Source organism: Leishmania braziliensis, chromosome 10, assembly GCF_000002845.2.
Source record: "Leishmania braziliensis MHOM/BR/75/M2904 complete genome, chromosome 10".
Taxonomy (NCBI): domain Eukaryota; phylum Euglenozoa; class Kinetoplastea; order Trypanosomatida; family Trypanosomatidae; genus Leishmania; species Leishmania braziliensis.
The window spans coordinates 35,880-58,546 of record NC_009302.2 but is presented as its reverse complement, the minus strand read 5'-3'; the positions used below and the strand labels follow the sequence as shown (position 1 = coordinate 58,546).

The 22,667-nt window shown below is 56.1% G+C and overlaps 5 protein-coding genes across 5 annotated transcripts; all 5 read right to left on the bottom strand.

Annotated features, from left to right (window-relative positions):
- Positions 1-2,207: 2,207 nt before the first annotated feature.
- On the bottom strand, positions 2,208-3,311 carry LBRM_10_0150 (conserved hypothetical protein; the record flags this gene model as incomplete). The annotated part of the gene is made up of 1 exon (XM_001562736.2): positions 2,208-3,311. One exon carries the CDS (start codon positions 3,309-3,311, stop codon positions 2,208-2,210), a length of 1,104 nt encoding a protein of 367 aa, XP_001562786.2.
- Positions 3,312-6,631: 3,320 nt separating this feature from the next.
- On the bottom strand, positions 6,632-8,797 carry LBRM_10_0140 (putative DEAD/DEAH box helicase; the record flags this gene model as incomplete). The annotated part of the gene is made up of 1 exon (XM_001562735.2): positions 6,632-8,797. The coding sequence occupies one exon, from the start codon at positions 8,795-8,797 to the stop codon at positions 6,632-6,634; it is 2,166 nt and encodes a 721-aa protein (XP_001562785.2).
- A 1,859-nt stretch (positions 8,798-10,656) lies between these two features.
- On the bottom strand, positions 10,657-12,936 carry LBRM_10_0130 (conserved hypothetical protein; the record flags this gene model as incomplete). The annotated part of the gene is made up of 1 exon (XM_001562734.2): positions 10,657-12,936. The coding sequence occupies one exon, from the start codon at positions 12,934-12,936 to the stop codon at positions 10,657-10,659; it is 2,280 nt and encodes a 759-aa protein (XP_001562784.2).
- Positions 12,937-18,078: 5,142 nt separating this feature from the next.
- LBRM_10_0120 (conserved hypothetical protein) lies at positions 18,079-19,209 on the bottom strand (the record flags this gene model as incomplete). Its single annotated transcript, XM_003722910.1, has 1 exon — positions 18,079-19,209. The coding sequence occupies one exon, from the start codon at positions 19,207-19,209 to the stop codon at positions 18,079-18,081; it is 1,131 nt and encodes a 376-aa protein (XP_003722958.1).
- Positions 19,210-20,383: 1,174 nt separating this feature from the next.
- LBRM_10_0110 (conserved hypothetical protein) lies at positions 20,384-21,571 on the bottom strand (the record flags this gene model as incomplete). The annotated part of the gene is made up of 1 exon (XM_001562733.2): positions 20,384-21,571. One exon carries the CDS (start codon positions 21,569-21,571, stop codon positions 20,384-20,386), a length of 1,188 nt encoding a protein of 395 aa, XP_001562783.2.
- Positions 21,572-22,667: the final 1,096 nt, after the last annotated feature.

Below are 22,667 nucleotides of genomic sequence, written 5' to 3'. Positions count from 1 at the left end.
ACTCCTGCGCGGTTCCTCCGTACGTGGAGCACGATACTTTATTAGGAGTAGTGGTAGTAGTGCTCTCTTTGTCCTTGCCGTTCTCTGTTTTTTTTTTTCTCTTGTTCGGGGTGCTCGTGTGTGGAGAAGCGAGAGGACAGAGAGCACAAGTAAAAGCAAGCGACAGAGGAGCGAGTTGCCGCCCATTAAGCGGCCTAACACACACGCACACCCACCCACCCACACCCACGCACAGACGCACCCACGCACAGACGCACGGCCACGAAGGGGAGAAAAGCGACAGAGAGTTGATTTGGGGTGGTAAGACGCGACAAAACGAGAGAGGAGCAAAGCGAAGAAGTTAGAGCGTGAAAAGAAAAGGGGAGGAAAAGGAGGAAACAGACAAACAATGCGGCTGCATTTTATCGTCCTTAACGAACAAAGAGAGACGACCATCTCGTCGTCAGCAGAAGAGGAGTGACCCGAGGGAAGACGAAGGTGTGCGCAGACCCCCTCCCTCCCTCCCTCCCGCTCCTCACACACCTGAAATCAACGCGGTCCCTTTCACACACGTATAAAGGCAAGGGCAAGGGAGGGGTACACACACACACACACACACATTCGCATTCGCATTCGCATTTACGCAAAGCACAGGAAGAGAAGAAAATGTAAGAGGAAAGGCGAGTGAGTGGAAGACAAGCGCTGAGGAGAGAGGAGAAGCCAAAAAGAAGAAAATAATGCCGAAGAGGAAGCGGCCAAGCCTACAAGCGAAGAAGTAAAGGCAGCAAACAAAGAGGGAAGCAAGCGAGCTCGAAACAGTGAGATCGTCATCCATCCCTGTGTGCTTACGTCGTCTGGGGTTCGGGCGAGCATCCTCTGCTGGCGCTTCGCACCGTGCAGAGGCACCCACACATTGCCGCACATACACCCAGACGAGAACGCACACTCATTTACCCACACAGGCGCACGATCTGTGCGCCCCCTCGACACCAATGACAAGGGGATTAAAAGGTTCTGAGGGGGAGCAAACATGACAGTTTTGGGCGAATGCAGTACGGTGCGACGGAGAGGCGCGTGTCTGATGCTGGAAGAGCTGAGACGATGGGTGAAGAGAAGGGCTGAGTATCAACGAACTGGTGTCTGCCTTCGCACATGAAGATCCACCACCAAAGAAGAGATGACGCTCTAGCAAGCAACAGCACAACGCTATGTCGCATGGTGTTCCCGGGTGAGTAGCCCTCGTGTAGCGCCTTTCTATTCGCTTTTTTCCTTGTACACTCCGTCTAAGTCAAGGCTGCTCGAGGTTGTGACGTTCCATACAACACCACATACGCAGAGAGAGGCCTGCGCGCACACACACACACGCACACGCAGACAGGAGAAGAAGCGGAGCAGACCTAACCACGAAGGGGACAAGAAGAACAGCAAAGAAGAGAAAGCTCTCCAGAAAGGGGAGGTACAACACAGAGGGGAAAATAAGGGAGAGGAGCCGTAAGCAGCAGCTCACTGATGCGACTACAAATTACTGACACCCTTGCGTGTCTGCGTGCGTCTCATAGAGGCCTCGCAGCTGCGACGCCGCATTGCTATGCTTCTCTTCAGCAAGCTTGATTCCGCTTTATGTGTTACAGCTACTCATTCGCGTCCCCAGGAGCGCGCATTCAGCAGGCGATCCCATGCGTGCGTGTGTGTGTGTGTGAGCCCTCCCGTCCCTTTTTTTCTCGGAAGGGAGCCAAATAGGAGAGAGAGAGAGAGACAAGAGGGCGAGAGCGAAGGCTCCCACACCGGGGGCAGATGCTGAGAAACAAACACAAGGGAGTTCACAGCCACCAAAGAAGGTCAACATGAATATAAGTGCGCAGAGCAGACGCGGGAAAGAGACAGGCCAACGTAGAGCCGAACGAGCAAAATACCACGAAAACGACGCACGGGGAGATGGTGGTGGTGGTGGGGGGGGGGGGAGGGGGGAAACTCAGGAAGGTTGGCACCATCTCAAGAGAGGGCAAAGAAAGAAAATCGCAACAGGGCCCGAAAAAGGAAAACAAACACAGTAGGCAGCCCACCACCCGCTGTAGGGAGATCGCTCGTGTGTCTGCGCAGGAGGGTACGTGAGCACCATTACACGTGGCACAAGCATGTCCGCCTTAGCGAACACCACTGCCACGCGCTCCAGCGGTGGAGAAGGCGGCTGCCCCAAACATAATGCGTCTTTTGATCACTAAGTTTGCTCAGCGCGCCGCCGGTCCTCGAGGTGTCCCAGTCGCATACGGTGGCGGTGCAGCCCCGAAGGACGGGGTGCCACGTATCGAGCCCACGCCATGCGAGTAGGAAAGAGCGGTGCCGAGGTACGGGCTGCCTCCGGCGGGACCATATGGCGCGTAATGCGGGGGCTCGGTGGTGCTGGATGCCCGTGCACACCCCTGCACTATGGAGCTGCCAAGGAAGTTGTTCGCGGCGGAAGTGTTCAGCGTAGATGCGGCGGCCGGTGGCAGCGAGTACCGCGGCAGTGGGGAAACCGGGGGAGATGTGCTGCCAGCCGGTGGGGTGTACGGCGGTGTCGGCTTGGAGATGGGGTGCAGTAAGAAGACGCCATTGCTGTTGCGCAGTAGTACCGTCTCCTGCGGCGCTGCGGGCATGGGTGGCACGTAGCTGGCCAGCAGTGGAGAGCACTCTTGTGAAGGCACCGAAAGACTGACCATCGAGGCAGGGGTGCCGTGCGTCGTTGCCATGGCTTCCGCAAAGGACGGCGGCGGCGGCTTCGAGCCGGGTGTGGTGGAGAGGTGCGAAATGCCTGAGTAACAGTTCGCATAGGAGCTGCGCGGACCCATACTCGGCGTGCTGTACGCTGGCGGCGGCGGCGGCGGCGGCGGAGGGAGCAGGCTGGTGGCGGAAGAATACGAGGCGTTGCCCTTGACTGTGAAGCCGCCGGCGATCATGGCCGCACCGCCGCGGGGGACTGCTGTGTAGGGTGGTATGTACGGCTTCGCCAACTCTTCTCCGTGATGGAGAGCGAGCGGGTCAGCGACATTTTCGTCAGAGACCTTGTCAATTACCTCCACTTTGCCCTCATCACTGTCGCTTTCCACCGCCCTGACTTCGTTCAGCAGACGCAGCAGCACGTCGTTGCTGTTCTCCCCGTCCTCGTCCTCGTCTTCCTCTACCGCAGCTAGCGCGTTGAACAAAGTGGAGTGGGCGCCAAGCGCGGTAGTGGTGGCGTCGTGGTTGTGGGTCGGGTGGACGTTCGTTGATACGACGTCCTCGGTGGCGAAGGGGCCCGATTCCACGGCAGTAGCGTACGTCATGGTATGCAGCTGCATATCCATGCTGCTCATCCTTTGTGTCTCTCTCGACTGGACTGTGCAGATCTGGCCTTTTGTGCCTACAACGCTGCTGTGTGAGGTTGCACCACCAAATTACCGTCTGTTCTCCGCGCGCGCACACGGAGAAGCAATGACAAAGCGGTCAGCAGCACAACAACACGAGAAGCTTGCAAAGGAAAAGGGAAAGTCAGGTGAGACAGTTGGCAAAGACGCGCACGTGAAGCAGGACGGCGTTGTGGATGGAGAAAATATAGTCAGCGGCGCAGACACACAGACACACGTGAGAAACAAGTCTCAAGCTAAGAAGACGCTGATAAGGCGAAACAAAAAGAAGGCGAAGCGAAACGTGGTCGCCCCCTTCCTCGCGCAGGAGGGCACACGCACACAGGGGAAACCCGCGAGCCAAAAAAAAGGTCTACAACGAAGATCCGCGTGTAAGAGGGAAAGATGAGGAAGGAGAGCGCACCAGCCTCACCACCACCCCAGGCCGAATAATACCCGAAGCAGCACCAGTCGACGTGTGGGTCAGTGTCTTCGTTATTCCTCCTTTCTGTTCGCACGAGCGAGAGGGGGCAGAGGCGGGGAAAATAGGGCTGCCTTAATCCAATTCTGTCGTCTCCCCGTCTTTGTTTCGTTATCTTCGCGCTAATATATAATGTGCCTCTTAGCTGCAGCCAACGGCAGTGCAGGCGCCCTCGCTCTTTATCGCCTCGCTGTGATGTGCGCGTTGGTGCAGGAGTACGTGTCTGCCTTGATATTGCCTGCTGCTACTGTGCTGCTGCTCCCCCACCCGTGAAAGCTGAGCCGCCTCCCACTGCTCTGAGAGAAAAGGAGGGAGCAGGAGAGGCGTGAACTCCCGGTCCAAGACGGTGCGCGGGCAGTGACAAGCGAAGGGCTTCGTTAATGAATCCAAAAGGGGGAATGCGCGAGTGTGTTGGTGTATGGACTTCCCGAGGAGGGCAATAAGTAAAAGATGAGAGAAGCCAGCGACGGGGAGAGAAGTCCTAGATTACCTCACGTAAGGTGCGTGTGTATGGCTGCTGACGATTCAACACTACGTGAGCGCCACTCCTGATGCTACACGGGTGCCCACGTGCACACTTAAGAAGAAGTGTGCCTTCTTCTCCTGTAACCGAGGACAAGAGGAGGGAAATGCTGGGGGACTGGTAAAAGAAAAGGAGGCGAGCACGCAGTGAAGCTTGAGAGCTACTGTTCTTCCCCGTTTAGGCAAGCACAAGCCGACCACAGCACAGAGGAGATGCCCGCAGTGCCGGTGCGTCTGTCGGTAGTGATGGATGGATGGTTGGTTGGATGCGTCAAAGGCATCGCTTGCGGAATGAGAAAGAGGGAGGGAGGGGGAGGCAGCAACAGCAGCAAATAACACAGTAAAATGGTTCGGGGAGGAAGAAGGGTGTGTGTGGGATGGTCAAGTAAGTGCCACAGAGAGGCCAACCGAGACGAAAACTGAAAAGACGCTGTGAAAAGAAAAAGGCGGAGATAATTTTTGGGCGTAGTGAGTAGGGCACAGTAGGTAGTGGTGTTCCTTTATTTCTGGCGCTTGTCTTGTCGTCTGCAGTGCTGTTGAAGTAGTCGCTACGATCTCGATTCGTCTACTCCTCAGTTTGGCGATTGATTTTGGTGGTGGGGAGGGGAGGGGGGGGGGGGAGTGGGTTTTCGTGTCTTGTTGCTGCTGTCACCTTCCCTTTCTGTGAGCAAATCGGCTTACAAAGGCGTGCGTGGAGTCCTCCGGTGCTGAGCCCACGACGAGAAAGAGAGGGAGAGGGCTTTGATGATTGGTGGGTGTCTAGGGGGTGTAGTCCCTTGGGGGAGCTGTTGTTTATACGTGGAGCAAAAAAATCAAGACAGGAGGGAAAAGGAAGTCCAGGACGATGGAAGGGACGTTCACCCACACACCCACACAAGCGCACTGGCAACTCTCCAGTCCAAGCAAAGCGAAAACAGAAACAAAGGGGAGAAGGCGGAACAAGATGGCGACAGAGAGAAAAAAGAGACGAAAGAGAAAGTGAGGGAAACAGGAGTAAAAGTTGTGGAGGAAGAGAAGTAGGGCAACGCTTCTATGCGTTCTCTGAGTTTCTCTCTCTCTTACACTGTGATGTGCCCTGCCTCCTTTCTCCGCGAATGAAATCCTTACGTGTTTGCCTGCCGGCGTCGCTTCAAGGAAACAGAGTGTTTCGAGTATGGGAGGGTATGTGTGTTGCAGTGTGTCCCTCAGTGCTTCTCCCCTATGGCATGTGTGGGGTTAGAAGACGCTGAGGAGTTACGTGACCGAGTGCTCGGCGTGTCTGGGAGTTGCGAAGGTTAGGAAAGGGGTCGCAAGGCGGAGATCGGCTGGGGGAAAAAAAAAAAGAGCAGAAAAGCGAAGAGCGGGAGCCGAAAAGAGACGTAAAATGCGCGTTTTTTTCCGTGCCTCTTTCAGAATTACTTTTTAGTTTTTTCCCTTTTGTTTGGGAGGGGGAGAGGGAGAGGAAGGGGGAGGGTTTCCGGCTTTGGACGCAACGGCAGTGATGGGTGATGCGGTGGTGCTGAAGTAGGCATGCTGGCAGTGCACGTGCACGGTAGAGAAGCGAAGAGGCGGGGAAGCGAGGAAGAGATGAGAGCGTAGTGCCGATGTCGCGCGCAGGTATCGGTGGAAGCAGCGTGAAACGAAAGTAAAAACAGTACAGGAAGTGGAAGACACCGATACACACACCCACGCACACACACGCACACGTACCATCTCACTATTGTAGCACAGGACGACCTCCGCAACCAAACTTTCCATGGGTGCGCGAGATACAGCGCACGTAAAAGGATGAGTGGGACGCTGCGGCTCTCCAAGCAGAGGCGCCATCGTTTAGCGGCCCCTCGCCGTTCACCACCCTTTCAAGCGCTGAGTGCGCACAGACTCTTTTCCATGCAACGACCATCAAAGCACATTGCCTTCCTCGAAGAGAGAGACGAGGAAGCGAAACTGTGAAAGCAAAGAAATACTGGTGGGACACAACGCCTACGGACACACTCTCCCACAACGAGCTGGAGAGCAAGGAAAAGAGCAGAGCGCGAGGCTGATAGCCGCTGTTGCAGCAGCAGCGACAACACTCGGGCAGCCACCCCTTCCACACCCATCGATGCAGCGCTGATTCCTTCTCCTCTGACGTTTTTCTTCGCACTAGCTCTGCCGACCAGCGCCGCATTGCATGTTCTCAAGGAGAGGAAGACTAGGGAGTGTGCCAAAGCGCTTCGCACGTGTAACTTTTGCCTCCAAGTCCTTCGTGGTAGGCTTAGGCCGACACCTCAGCAGTTGCGACATCGTCCCGCCCACTTCAGCCGGCCTAGCCCGCCGGGCTTTTGTCCCGCGCCGACGCGAAATCCGAGAGGGACTCTGCCCGCTGCCGTATCGCTCGCCGCCCGCGCACACGTCTTGTCGTCTTCGACACGGCGTGGTTTTGCATGCGCAGTACCGGGGTGTCCCAGCTGTTCTCAGCGCCCGCGGCCTCAATGTCAGCGACCATCTTGCAAATGGTATCGTTGAGTGCATGATCCGTCTGCCTCTCCACAAACCTTGTAATGATCGGCACGTGGGCGTCGCCAGGGATGAGGAAGGTGTGCGACGTCCCTTGACGACCGGAGCGGCCCACCTGGTTAACACGCTGCACGTAGACCTCGGTGAGAGCAGGCAGGTCATAGTGGATGACGTGCTCAAGCTCCTCGACATATAGCCGCTCCATCGCTGCGTCTGTGCCGACCAAAATGCGCACGTCGCCGTGCTGGAAGGCCTTGAAGACTTCGTTGCGCTTGCGAAAGCACAGGCCGCTATGCACACACCGAACCATCGACGACGGGGCGGACAGCGTCTTAATCAGTTCCCTCGTCACTTCCTCTACGGTCTCGCGACAGGCGCAGTACACCATCACCTGGTCGCGCTTCACGATGATGCCCTGATCGTACAGCTTCTGGATAGCTGTGATACGGTCATCGCGGCTTGACAGCGGGTACAGGATCTGACGCACATTCACGTTCGTGTGCTCCTCGCGCGTCACCATCACCGTCCCGGTGAGTGGCGACATGTACTTGCGCACGAGGGTCTCGATAGGCGGCTCCAGCTCAGCGCACCACAGGGAAAACTGATGCGCCACGCCATTTCCCTTCACGGCGCGCATTATGTCCTCAACGTACTGCATCGCTGTGCGGCCGTCCGGAGTAGGGTCCACCACCAAGAGATGGTTCGCCTTCTCTACTGCCAGCACGTGCACGCGGTCGAGGGCGACATGGGCCTCGCTCACCATCCTCGTCAAGCAAGCCGGCGTGGCAACAATCACGTCGCAGCCCTCCTTCCTGCACATGGCGATCCGCTCATAATCTTCATTGTCACTGCCCACGGGCCGGTACGCTGCTACGAGTCGAACGTCTTCACCAGCAAGACTGCTGTACATCGCGGCTGTCCGGAGCACCGTTTGGCGAGTGGCGCAGAGGACAACCACAATGGGGTGCGCCACAACGTCACCACATGATGAGGACGAGGACTCTGCTGCCTTCGCCATCCGCTCGTTCTCTCTGGCGGCATCCATGGCCTTGATCTTCATGAGCACCGCCAGGGACGGCACGGCATAGGCCACTGTCACCCCGCTGCCATCGGGAGTGACGCCGACGACATCGCACCCGCGTATGAGCTGTGGGATGGCGACTGACTGGAGGAGTGTTGGGCGCGTAAACCCCGACTCACTCAGCCCCTGCAATGCACGCGCCGGTAGCACATCAATCAGCTCGCGGAAGTGTTGAAAGTGCTTTATGGGAGTGGGCTTGCAGTGCTCATCGAGCACCTGGATCCGCCACGCAATGCTGTGCTGCAGGCTGTACGACTCAATGTGCCGTACGCTCTCCATAACCTCACCACACAGGGTCTCGTTAGCGTCCTCTTCGTTGTCACACTTCGCCTGGCGTGCGCACTTTCCAGCGGGTGTCTGGTGCACATCTCCGGGGCCGAACTTCTTGAAGCGCAGTGGCGGCGGCGGCCCGTTTGACCGTGGGAAGACAACTGGAAGCGGGTGGGCCGGCACCATGGCAATACCGTCAGCGGGGCGACGCGAGTCAAGCATCGCCGCAGCCATTGCCGCCGCACCTTGCTTGTTCTGTCCGGCGACTATCACGGCGTCACTCTCTTCATCTTCCGCTAGTCGAGTCGCTGCCTCTGGGTCATCAGTTGCCAGCAACGAATTGCCTGATTCACCAGCGCCGAGGCCGCCGGTGGGGTTGGGCAGCTCGCGATGCGCCTCTTGCGGTCGCAGATCGCTGAAGAGGATGGCTGGGTCGTAGCTGTGTACCGTGGCAGAGGCGAAGATGCGGTTAGCGTCGTCTTCGGCGTACGTGGTGGACTCTCCGTACAGCTTGAAGGAAGCGTCGCACACGTCGAGCGGGTACGCGTACGAGGAGTAGATATCGTTCGGCGTGGGGTTACCCATGGCAGTCAAGCCCTGCGGTAACACGTTGGGCACCGTCATGCCCGAGACAACGGTCTCACCGGCAACGGGTGTGTCCACAAAGCAGCGGCATTGGGCTTCACGCGCGCCGCACATGAGTGCAGACCGGAAGCTACGCAGTGCGGCATGAAGGCATCGCTGAGTACGTGCGCGCATCCTGTGCGTGTGTCTATGCATGTGCCTGCGTCAACACGCACGGCTGGGTGCAACTCGTCTTTGCCTTGTTAGCAATAGGTGGAAAAAGAGAACAACGAAGGAAGCACTGGTGCGGTGTCTTGATTGAAGTTCCTCTCTCCGCACCTTCGTCGTTGTATGGCGCGTGCGAGAAAGAGACGCAGCGGCGAAGAGAGGGGTCAGCATGGCAGATGACGCAATGCCCCCCCCCCTCTGCTTACACAAACACAGGGAAGACACAGCCGCCAACAGAGAGGAGAAGCGGAGCTCGAGTACGCACGATCCGATCGATAAGAGTGGGAAAAAGAAAGGTTGGGAGAGGAAAGAGACGATAGAAGGTGGAAAGAGGAAGAAGAGCAGCGCTTGCTCGACGGCATGTGGGTCTCTGCGCATACACAGCCGCAGAAACGCAGTCACGAGAAGAGAGCAGCTTGCACAAGTTGCATCGCGCCCAACACCGCATTCGCTCACGCTTTCTTTGCCCGCTTGAGCACGTAGAGGAATTGAAAGCGACACAGACACGACCGTGATGAGCGCGTGCCTCTAGAAAGAGAGAGAGAGAGGTGGTAGGCGAGACACATTCGCAGCGTCACGTACGATTTCCTTACGTCGTTGCTCCGGTGTATGTGTGGGTGTGTGTGTGTGTGGGGGGTTTTCACCTTTGTCGTCCTTCAGCCAATGACAGCGAGCACAGATGACATGAGAGGCGTAAAACGCTCGATCGGATTAATCGAGCCCAAAACACATCCGCTGTCTAAACCCACATACACGTGGTGATGAGAGAACAGCCAACAATAAGAGAGAGAGGAGAGCCGATGACGAACTTCAGCGCTGCCGCACGTACCAAGAGCCACAAAGGAAAGAGAAAAAGGAAAACACCAACAGAAGTGAGTCATACAAGAAACGCGCATCCATACGCATGCTTCAACATAGTAGAGCAATACAGTGTCTCATGGCTGTCAAGGTGGGGCGAGCGAGATAGTGAGAGGAGAAGCGAAAAGGGAAAGGAGCGACACAGCAGCCACAAGCGGCGGCTTACCGACCTACATGCCTCATCTTCCCCATCGTGAGCACTGTAGTAGTGCATAGCAGTGCACACCCCTCCCTAGTTAGCAAACACACAAACGATAGACCCTAGAGGTGGAGAGAGCATCGCTGATCAATCGAGCACAGGTAACTACGTTCCAGCCGCCAACCCTACAAGAGACAAGAAAACAAATCGCGTGGTTGATCAGAAAAAGAAGAGGGGAGGAGGCGGGGGAGCCTGACTGTGTCCCTGCCACTCTGTACGACGGTGCTCTCACGGGAGATGACGACTGTCCTTTGCGTAAGGGGGCAAGTTGTACTAGGAGAGAAAAGAAGTGTCTCTAGAAGAGGTCTGTGTGACAGCGGAAGCAGCAATGGTGTCATACTGCAACGACATGGAGCTGCTACACGGCACACAGACAGAGGACGAGCACCGAGTACATGCGTGCGAAGAAACTAAGAGGCGCAAGAACGACCGCAAGCGACAGCCCCCCAAAAAAAAATCCGAAGAAGCTCAATGAAAAAAAAAACGATCGACGGACGCCTCATACCCGACGCCATCCATGACAAAAGGGCAGAAGAGACGGATTAGTGCATTCAGCGACCAGCAGTCCCCCACCTCCCATCCCCACCAGGCGCACACGCATCCTCAGTGCGACAACGGCCCCTGTGTTCTCACCTCAGCTGCCGAAGTTGTACGTTGGCAGATTTGTGACGCCTCTGTACGGGTTGTCGGAGTGGTCGGAGCGATCGGAGCGATCGGAGCGGTTGTTCGCCGACGGTGCATCTGTAGCCGCGGCGCCAAAGGAGAAGGCTTCGGCTGGCAACGCCATGCCTCTCATCTCACTCGACTCCTCATCGCCTCCGCCGCTCGGACCAAAGTCGAAAGTCGGGCGCGGCGCGGCATAGCCCGGTGACGAGCTGGTGTCACGATCGGCGCGAACTGATGAGTTCCCATCATTCCCAAAGTCAGGAAAGCCACCCACGATCTCTACAGTGCCGTAATTTTTGGCGTTGTTGGTGTCAGCTGGCACCGTAAAGTCGTCCATCTCGTCATAGTACGGGTCGTCCTTCTTATTGTAGGAGTTTGTGACAGCAGGGGGTGCGGTGGCGAAACTCGAAGTCGGCTGTTCGGATCTCTGCGGCTCCAGCACAAAGTCGCTGTCCATCTGCGGGGAAACCGAGGTCGCCTGCAGGACGGTGCCAAAGTCGAACACAGGCTCCGGCCCCTGCTGCCTCAGCGATGCCGAAGAGTGCATGAAATCGCCCATCGAGGGAAGCCCTGCTTGGACAGTGGAAGCGGTAGCTAACGCCGGCGTCGACGAGAACATGTCGATACCGAGACCAGGGGGCTTAAGTGGGTCCTCACGAGCAGGCGTAGGGGGGCCTTCACGGACCGACTCCGCGATGGCGTTGGGTTTCTTGGCGGCAGATTCCTCTTCCTCCACCTTTTTGGCGACGCTGAGGTCACCCATGGCGGGCAGGCCCGCCCCATCGAAGACGTTCTGTGGGGTGCGGTGGCCGGAGCTGGAGGACGACGAGGTGGCTGAATGGGCGGTCGGTGACGGGGCGGTGACAGCGAGTCCTTTGAGCAGTTTCAGCACGTGCTTGTGCTGCATGTCAGCCAGCGTGGTGGGCTCATTCGAGTTCTGCGATGTGCCGGCGTCGTCGAGGAGGCCTTCGAAGATGTCGCGACCCTTGTCACTGGTGTCTCGCAGGATATTGATGCGATTCCTGATCTCCGGCTCCGGTGGGTTCTTGCTGCGGGCCCACTTCACCACATGTGAAGTGGCCACTTCCATCATGTGCTGGATCTTCGGCGTCATCTGCTGCTGCTCCGCATTCAGTGCGGCAATGCGAGCGTTGATGGCAGCCATTTCCCTGGAAAGCGGGGTGTCCTTCTTAGCGGCCCGTTTCTTCAAGGCGTCCGTTAGCGCTGTGCGAGACTGCTGCAGCAGCTGCAGTTTCTTCTCAAGGGCGGCCACCTTGTCGAGGTTGTTGCGCCCGTCCTCCGTCAGGTCTGTCTTGGACTGAATGCGGTCGAGCGCGACCTGCTCCTCCTTCAGCCTCTTCACTTGGTCCCGCACATCCTCAATACTGTGGTTCACCCGATTCAGCTGCTCCAGCAATGTTGTGCCTTTTTTATCTCCCTCGTCGCTGATGAAGTCATCGCCATTGCTGATGGCCATCTCGCGGAGGTACGCGCCAGTCTCGCCGATGAAGTTGTTGCGGTACTTCCGGGCGTGAGCGATGTACTGCATGGCCACCACCTCCTCACACCGGGTCTTGATTACCTCTGTCGCCAGACCTTCTGAGTTCACAAGGGCCTTGCGGATTTTGATCAGTTCCTCCAGCTGCTTCTCCTCGCGAGACTGCGGTTTCCTCTGCCCCTCCAGCTCCATCGTGCGCCGCCGCTCGAGCAGCCTCTCCAGCCCCATCAGTATAATCATGGCCTCGCTGCGGTTCATCACCTTCACCAACTGCGGCGGCGGCAGTACAGTTCCCTCATTTGGGTCGATTAGCCCATCGAAGGAGAGAGGAAGGGCATGTTCTGGGTACACGAGTATCGCAATCTGCATCTTGGCGGCGTTGCCATAGAGGCGGAAGGCGACGGTGAGGATGCCTGAGCCGGACGAGCTGTAGTCCTTTAGCACCTGCGTGCAGTCCACTTCCGCCTCCCCCACCAGCCGGCGGGGCTGGCCGCGCGTGTACTCATCCACCATGAAGCGGATGTACTTAGGGGCATAGCGCATGCCGCCGTGGCCACTCTTGAAGTGCACCAGCGCTGCGCCTTCCGGCATAGTGGCGAAGTTGACCACACCACTTTGCGCAGTGTAGCACGGAGTGGAGCGGCTGGTTCTGCCGCGGTGGTACATGATAGTGTACTGCTGGCCAGTTGGCATGGTCGGACACTCCACCGTGACCACCTTGAAGCGCAGCACGTGCGTCTCGTGAGGCATCGTTACGTCGACGACAAATTGGTGTGCCTCAGCTCCAGATTGGGCCTTCGTGTGTGGTATAACCGAAGAGAGGTCCGAAGGCAAACAAAGTGCCAAAAGAGAAATCGTAGGTGTCAGACGGAAGCGAGGCGAGGCAGAGAAACAAAACACCAGAGGCAATGTCGTACGCACGCAGACGTTCTCTCGCACGCACGCACGCCTCCCCCCTCCCCGCGTAAGAAGGAACGCCGAAAAAGAAAACAAGAAGAGAGATACGAGACTGCTACAGCTGGAGAGGCAGAGGACGAGATGCTGAAGAGGATATGTCCGTAGTGAGTAAGCGCAGTCGATGCCCCCTTGTGTGCGTGTACCAGCGTAAGCGCAACACAGAAGAAGAAAAAGAGAGATGCGGTAGTGAAAAATAGAGACAAGCGACGCTGATGGCCCAGTTATGCACCCCTCCGACACGCATGTTCGAAGAGGAAATACGTTCAGTCGCCATGGAAGGGCATATATACTGCATCTTTGGATCTGTGTTGTGTCACTGTTCCCCGAACAGAGACATGGACAGGCAGACAAGACGGATGAACAGCTGGCGGTTGAAAAGCCGGGTGCTCCGGTGATGGTCCCCTCGCAAGCTCGTGACCGAATCGCCGAGGCCCGTGCGTGTATTGTGTAGCTTCTTAGCGTCAAGAGTGTGAACTGGGTTGGGCAGAGAGAGTTACGCCGGCACTACGCGTGCTCAGTGGATGCTGCAGATATGCGGCAGTATCCATTCTCTCCTTCTTTTTGTTATCCCGATTGTTGCCCTGCCTGTGTTCACAGCCAGCTGAAGCACACGTACGCACACGGGCCTGCACGCGTTCAAATTACTCGGGACGTGTGAGTGTGCTTAGGTGCTTGTGGTCTCTGCGCTGTTCTTCGACGTGCACGTGATAGAGATGACGAGAAGCAAAGAAATCATTAAAAGGAAAAAGGCACATGTAGAGGAAGTTTGACGCGCAAAGCGAAACGGCGGCCAAAGCGGCAGCACAAACAGACGAGAAAGGGGGGACGGGGCGTGTGCGTGGGCGTTCTGGGCTGGCTGTGACCCACCCGCACACACCCACACCAAGAGAGAAAGCACGTCGATGGCAACAGTACATTGGAAACTGGGGAGGGGGGATAACACAGCACCGACAAGAAAGGCGAGCAACAACAAATGAGCAGCGCACCAGTTGAAAACGCGAGCACTAAAGCAAGAAAGTATAATACATCGGGCAATTAGCATGATGGGTCGTTGTACACACACACACACACACACACACACACACACACAGTCGACCCTCAGACAAACAAGAGCCCAGGGACGAGAGGGCTGATTGACGAAGGTGATATCTTCTTGCTATCCTTTTTCTTTCGACGTTGCAGCGTTGCTCCGCCACGTCCTCTGCCGCACAGCGAGGCAGAAAGAAGGCAGAGAAGAGAGAGCAGCAGCAAATAAAGAGAGAGAGAACAGAGAGTGAACAATCGAAATACGACGCGCATGATGAACCAAAAACCCAACGGAGAGCGCGTTCAGCGCCTGTCCTCTGTTTTCGCATCACGGGCACGTGCATCTGCGCGGGGTGCGGGCGTCTGCGTCGCCTGCGAAGTGATTGCGTATGAGAGTGTGTTCTTGGTAAAGAGGAGTCGCATCTGGAGGGATTGACAGAGAAACAAGGCGGAGAAGAATAAGCGGAGGCGCACAGTGCGAGACGCAGAATTCCTACAGAGAGAAGGAAACACACCAGTTCGCACAAGACAGGTACACGTGTGCATCGTCGTGGCGACAACGCAGACAGAGGGAGGGGTAAAACAGACTGAAACAATGGAAGAATCGCACAAATTCAAAGACCAAAGCGAAGCACAGAAAGCATAAAAAAAAGGGATGAAATTTGAAACGCAGCGAGAGAGAGAGAGACACACGCAGAGCGAAAAATAAAAGTAGGAATGTATAGAGAGAGAGAGAGCCCGGAGGCAAGAGCAACGCCGGAGGCGAGCGAGGAAAATAAACGGGAATGGGCCAGCTGGAAAAGAGTCAGGGGAGGGAGAGAAACCCAGAGAGAATGGGGGTGCTTTTTTTCATGCCCAGTCCGTGACCCAGAGCCCGACAAGATTGCTTCCCCCCCCCCCCTCCCACACACACATACACATACACGCACGCATTGTCGTGTATAAGAAGAAATCGTGCACCGGCATGCGTGGGTCTCTCCTGCGGAGCAGTTTGAGCCCGACACGGGCACACAGACGCAAGGAAGAAAGAAAAACAGACAATGGCACAGAAGTGATGCTCGTTTTGCACTTTTCTGCGTCTCGTGTCTGCTGGGCTGCGAGCCTTCCACCGTTGAGCTTCTTCGCAGAGTTTGTCGGACCAGTTCGACCTTCACGCCAGGGAGGGAGTAGAGGAGGAAAGAACGAGGTGACTGGGTGTATGTAAGAACACCATTTCCTTCGCCCAAGCAGTGCAGCAGACTTTAGGCAGAGTCACTTGCTCCAACTCACCCCGCCTTACGCACAGGGCGTGAAGCGAACACGCGTATACAGACGGAAACGCACGTGCATGAAGCAAACCTCGCAGGCGTAGAAGATGGATGCATACTTTACCGACTAGTAGGGAATATAGAAAGAGTACGTTGCAGTGAAGGAGAGCAAATCGAGAAACAACTCGCAAAGGGTCAGTAGCCATTCTTCCTTAGGCATGCACCCCGTTCGTTTACCGTGCATGATGATCCTGATTATGACTCTCAAGGAGTATAGGCGACATCCCTAGAATGAAAAAAAAAGAGAGAAAACATAGTTTACATGGCGCAGCCCACGTTTGGGCATCGGTGACTGTGTCTCTGCAGGGAGAGACGTGAGCTTGGCGTGACCCTGTGTCTGGGTGGGGAGGGGGTGGTGGTGATGGTACCTGTCTCAGTAGAAAGCTGCCTGCACCTCTACATCTAATGAGAGCGCCACCATATGCTATACAAGATACCCATAGAAAAGAGTGTAACGAGAAACAGCAGGCGAGTGTTAACGCCCCCCCCCGTTTCTCTGCGCATCTCCTTATCGCTGTGCAATGCACATCCACACCCAGCCCCATGCACGCGTGCTCAAACACAGGGAGAGAAACGCAGCTAAAAATTATAATAAAACGAAAGTCCCAAGAAAGCAACAACAACAACACACAGACACACACGCACAGTCACACACAAACCACCATCAGTGAGTGAGGGAGAGAGATGAAGAGCAAAGACAGAAAACAACAAGGGAAAAAATGCCTTCACAGGTAGGTCAACACGGACAGACAGAGACAGCTCGAACTGGTGAAGGGACGTATTATGAGGTCGTTCTTAATCGCGACCAGGGGAGGGTAACGTAGGTGGGTAAAAAAAAGGCCCTCCCTCCAACAAAAGAAAGAAAAGCGCACGGGGAAGTTGAGCTCAGAGGGCAAACAAAGGCAAAATAGGAATAGCACACAAAACGTAATCGACGTTGTTCTATGAATGGTGCGTGTACGCGTCTGTGCCTGAGCGAGAGAGATGCATACAAGAAGAAAAAACAGAAGCGCGATTGAGTGTCTGCCCTCATGTACGTTTGGAGGGAGGGGCCTAGCGTGAAGAGGGACCTCACCTCAGCAACGGCTAGAGGGGCCTCGGTAGTGCCGCGCAACATCAGCGGCACGGCTGACACTAAACACGGAACCAAAATGAAAGCAACAGACTGTGGCATGGGGGAGGGGGGGGAGGCAGGAAACCTGGCGTGACATTCCGACCAACCTGAGCGAAGGTCACGTAGGTAGCGACACACACACACACACACACACACACACGCACAGTGCAGAAGAGGGGAAGGGGGCCAAGGAAAGGCGGTAACACGCAACGCCGCAAGAAAATAAATAAAATAGGAGTGACTATGATGAGTGGTAATAGCGGGACGGGGGCAGAAAGTCACAGATCTATGAGCGCCACGCAGACAACTACAGCATTCAAGGCGTTCGCACACGCCCGCAGGTACACGCGAGGAGAAGCAAAGAAGGAGAAAGCAGAAAGCAACATAACGAAAAAGGTAGAGGAAAAGGGATGTGAGTGTGGGTGCGAGCATGCAATGTGGGGTATTTGAAGTGAGACTCACAGACAGGGGGCGAGCCGTTTGCGTGGGTATGTGTACAGACGTTCCCCCCTTTTTTCCGATTATGCCACTCTCGCCAGCAGACTCGACACGCACAGACGCGCAGCATTAAAAAGTGGCAAGAGCGAGACGTGCTGACTTCGGTGATTGCCTGTGTGTATTTCCCGAAAGGAAAAGATGAAATCTCACAGAAGAAAAGGACGGGTGAGAGCAGTAAAGAGGGGAGATGCGCGCGGACACACACATGCACGAAGCAGATAGAAAACCCCAAGACCAAGGTGGAGGGAGAAGGAGAAGCTACAGGTATGCCTTTCTGCGCCCCTCCTTGCCGCGTTATACGAGCGAAGAAAGAGGGCAGGAGAAATCTCGCAGAAGAAACCGCCGTCAGCAACAACACACACGTACAGAAATACGTACGCGGACAAGCAAGCGTCTTACACCTATCCGCAAGGGGGGGGGGAGTGAAACAGATCTAATGCCAAAGGTAAGAAGAAAGCACGACTTACTACAGTAGCAAAGAACAGAGCACTCCGCGTATGAAGCAAGAAGAGAGAAAAGAGGAAGCAAGAGCGGAAGGGGTAATCAGGGGTGTATAGAGGTGGAAAAAGAGAGAGGAGAGCGACATAATACCGAAAGCGAAGAGAGGCACAATATGACACCGAGCAAGCAAAACACGCCCAGCGTCATTGGCACACGTGAAGCTGATGATAATAACGATAGCGATAAGGTATGGAAAGAAGCAGTGGTTGGCGTCGATTAGTCTCGACGGATCAAAGAAGCACACTCAACTTAGCACATGCGCAGCGCCGCAGTCAGAGGCGGCATGATGGGGAGAGGGGGGGGGGGTAGCAGGAGGAAGACTGCGCGTAGAGACAAAAGTACCACAACGTCGCAGTTGAGACACGCAGAGAGAAAGAGAGCCACAGTTGGGTGCGCGAGCACATACTGTGCTGCTTCACACATGCGCCACCACTGTCTCACTCCCCTCACCCTTCTCTCTTTTCATCGGCATTACCTCTTTGTTCACTGCTACTCACGGCGCTTCGGTGCTCCCCTGTGATGCTGGTTGCCCTTCTTCCCACTTTGCTCGCCGCGGCGGCTGCGCTTCTCGGTGTTGACCGTATCGCGGTTCAGTTGGTCCATCCAGATGCGGCAGTTGTACTTCTTGTGCAGCATACGGGTCAGATCATTGAAGTCCACATAGGCGTTGCTCGTGTAGCGAACAGTGAGCTTCTTGCGGTCGAACTGGAAGACGACACCCTCAATGGTGATAGGTACTGACAGCTGCACCTCCTGCAGGCAGGCCTGGCAGTATTCGAGTGCCTCCGCCTCACGCTGCAGGAGTGCCTCTCTATTCTGCACCTCGAGTGAGGAGGCGACACGCAGCACTTTGAGTAATGGCTTTGCGGAGCAACTTGGTGACACCTTTGCCGCCGCATCTTCCTCCGTCTTGGGTGATGGCGCGGCTGTTCCCGTTGCGGCCTCTGCCTTGGCCATGCCGCTAATCACGCCGAAATCCTCGCCTCGGTCACCCTCGACGATGACCGGCATCCCCACCATGTCTCGCGTCTCCTCCTCCAACGCCATGAGACTGTAGATGTCGGGGATGACGAAGGTAGCCTCACTGTGGCGCAGCTGCACCGTCACCTCGTTGTCATGCTGTGGTACAACAAGGGGGCAGCCACCAACGTACACCTTTCCCGGTGTCTTTTTCGTCGGCGCCGCCACAGATGATTGCGCCACCGGCGCAATGGTGACCTGCGCGCGACTGTCGCCAAGCTCCGTAGACGCACCTGAGGGGGAGTTGCCCGGGAGAGCAGCTGTGCTGTCGCCGAAGAGCGATCGGCGCACATGCAGCTCCATCGGCAGACTGGCGAGCGACTGTGTGAGGTACGGCGTGCTGATGCCGCTGTACATAATCGACGGGTCAAAGGCCCGAGCCTCCCAGTTCAGCGGGGACTGGCGGGAGGAAAGTGGAGAGTTGAACATGCTATTGTACTCGACAGAGTCCTCCGGGGCAAGCAGCTTGCTGGCATACGGGTTGTGTCGCTTTATCTTGGCGGACTTCATCGCCGACCCACCATGCGAAAGGTCATGCAACTGGTTCATGGCCTGGATAGTGTCGCGGGTGCAGTCCGCAAGCGGATATGTCTGGAACATTCTCGATCAATGCGCTTTCGTGTGGGCGTCTGTGTGTATGGGGCGGGGCGGGGGGAGGGTCCTGTGCTGGATGGCGCTGAGACACACGAATCCGTTCGCTGGGGAAACAAGAAAGGTCGCAGTCAGTAAGTGAAAGTGCTCTATTTTTACGTGTATTGAGGGGGAACAACGACGCTTTTTGTGCGTACTTCTACGTGCAGATACGCACGATTGCAGTGCAATGGGGTAGAGCTAGATTGGGAGAGAGAGGGAGAGACAGGAGGGTACTCTCATACAGCTATCTATAGGGGTGGGGGAGTGAATTTGTGTGCAGCTTGAAGGATGCGTGCGTGTGTGCGTGTCGGTGTGTGGTGCCTGCGTGTGAAAGGTAGTGTAAGATTCCGAGGTAGAGAGCGGATACGGAGAGATGGACAGAGGAGAGAGGGGGCGCCGGCAGGAGGAAGGAGAGAGGGGTGAGGGAAGGGAGGTGGAAGATGAAGTGATGATCAAAAGAAAGCAGGCGGGTGTCTATGAAGCTAAAAAGAAAGGTAATCAATATGTATAGAAGAGGGGAGAGGTACGGTGATTCACGCGGCGACGATGGCAAGGCGGGAAGATTGGCTCCTTGTACGTGATTGCATACGTGTGTGTGCAACTGCAGCAAGGTGGAAGAGTGCGGACTGCGTGTGGTGAGGGGACAGGAGACGATGACCTGTTGATGGAGGAAAAGGAGGCTAGAGGAAAAAGAGGGGTTGCTTCGGGAGTAGGCGATGATCACCAAAGCTGATTCACGGAACGATGATCGACCGACAGACAGAAACAGCGAAAATGTGTATCGAGGCGAGGCCTCAAAAGGAGAGGCAAAAGACCGCGTTGAAGGTGGTTGCGGGAAAGGACAAGGGGTGCTTTTCTTTGTACGGCGTAGTGGAGGATAAAAAGAAAGTGGACGGCTGTCATGGGTGAGGATGATGAGGTGGGCGAAGAGACATAGCAGAGGAGTACTTTACAATGCACACCAAGGCAGCACATCCACGTCATATTCTACTCGCATACCACGTGGAGGAGATGCTGCGGCAGCGGGAAGATGCAGAGCGGCAGTAGTATGCATCCACAACATACTGCTCTTTTCTTCCATCACTCTCCCCCTCTCGATTGTCTTTTTCCATACTACTTTCACTTCTTAGCTTCGGTTAACTCACTCTATCTCCGCAGACACGGTCCACATGTGGATCACGTTGTCATCACCAGCAGTGGCCAATAGTACGCCTGTCTTTTCACCCTCCGCGTTGCACGCCGTCAGGGTCCCTTGTGAAGCGAAACTGACGCTGTTGACGTCGGCCAAGTGCGCATCTGCGACATGCGCCAGTGTGCAGGCGTGCACGCCAGTTTCATCTTCGTAAACGCCCAGCAGCGAGAAGCTGTTGTCACCGCTGGCACACGCTACCACTGGTGAGTTGTGCGGTGCCCAATCCACATCGAATAAAGAGCGCTCTGCAAAGCCAGAGGTGCGAGCGGCTTCAACAAACTTGCCCTCAGCGTTGCGCTTCCAGAAAATAATGACTAGGTCGTCTGAGCAGCTGCAGAGCAAGGGCTGGGGCAAGAGCGCATGATTGGCGTGCGATGCCCTGACCAGTTCCATTGGCACCTCGAGTTTCTGGAGGGCTGTGGCCCAGACGGTGGCCTCGTGCGCCGTTATCGTCTGGACACACTGCCAGTCATCCTGGTGGTGCCCTTCCAACCACACCTTGATTGTATCATCGTATCCGCACGTCACGACAAGTGGCGTGTCGCCATCGTTGTGTGGAAGCACAAACTGGCAGTGCTTAACGTCCTGTATGTGCCCTGTCAAGACACCACCACATTCGTACTCGCCCTCACCCACGCGCTCCCAAATCCACGCCGTGTGATCACGCGAGCTCGTGACAAGCATGCTGTCGGTCGCCCACTCGACACACTTCACTTCACTCTCGTGCCCATCCAGAACGCCCTCGATCTCGAAGCCGTACTCGACGTCGTTACCGTTGCGCCGCCACACACTAGCCGTGTGGTCAAAAGAAGCACACGAGATGTACTCACCACTGGGGCTCCAGCTGATGTGGCGAATGGTACGGCTATGTTCCCCCTCCAGGGAACCGAGGCATGTCCACACCTCATCGTCGCTCTCCGCGGACCGGCCGCGGCCCCAAAATTTGACGGTAGTGTCACCTGAGCAGGAAGCGAGCACAGGGGCCGTGGGGCACCAGCGCACGCACCAGACACGATCCTTGTGGCCTTTGAGTGTCGCAGTCTTCCGTACCCGCACACCTTTTGGCGCGCGGTTGGGCAGAAGCAGAGGTGCTGCTGTCGCCGGCGCTATTTTGTCACCTGTCTCGGCTCCCTCCATCTCCCGACTCGGTATGCGTGTGTACGCGCGTATGCGTGGGCCACCGATGACGGATCACACGCATACGCTGTAGGACGGTTGTGTGTGGAAAAGGGAAAAGAGCAACTGCCTGGCTGCAGCAGTCACGGTGGCATAGGCGGGGCGGATTGGGCAGAGGTTACAATGGGTGAGAAGCAAAAGAAGAGCAGGACGTGCACGTCAGCGTTTGTGCGGCTGCCTAGCGGCAGGGAGCGGCACATGAAGACAAGTTGTGAGAGGGAGCGGAGGTGGGGAAGCCAAGTAAAATGGAAAATAAAAAACGTTCATGAGGAAATGTAGAGTAGAAGAAAATAAGAGTGGCAGTACTTTGCTGCGACACACAACGTGCCTTATGGCTGCGTGTGGCCGTGGCGCATCACGAAGATAGCCGCAAACCCGCACACACACACTAGAGAGGCGATGCTTGATGATCAAGCCCGCAATGCAACAGGAACCCATCAAGGAGAGGTGCAGACATGCATGCCACACGTCTCCACTCTTTGCCAACAGACAAGAGGGAAACGCGTCGATCCAGACAGGTTCATTCAGTCGTCCGATACACACACGCACACACACACGTGAGCGCATGCGCAGAGCTGCCACACCAGCCCTGTCTTTCAACTGTACCATCAGCGGCAGCGCCATCAGTAATAGCGCTTAGTGGCGCTTTCTTTCCTTCGGTTCTTCGCCTCCCACACAGTGACGCATATCGGCGTTGAGAGAATGTTAATCGGGGGAAAAGACTGGGAAGACGTGAAAGGGCTCCACTCAAACAGCACATGCAGTTGTGGGGCGATGATGAAAGAGGCGGGGCATGGGGGGAGGGGGGGGGGAACATAACGAGTCCACCCTTTCGCAGGTGAACACAATTGATAGCGAGCGACCGAGAGCCAGGCACGTGCACATACGCACTCGCTTTGTCGAGGCTTCCAAGCTGTGAATGGAATGCAAGAGAGCGGTATCACAGTAGCAAACGTAAGGGATGTCGCTATAGGCGCAGCAGCTGCATCACACCCTGCCCTTCTCTTTCTCTCACTCGTGGCCCTTTCCTTTATTGCCTGCGTCTTCGTTGGGCACC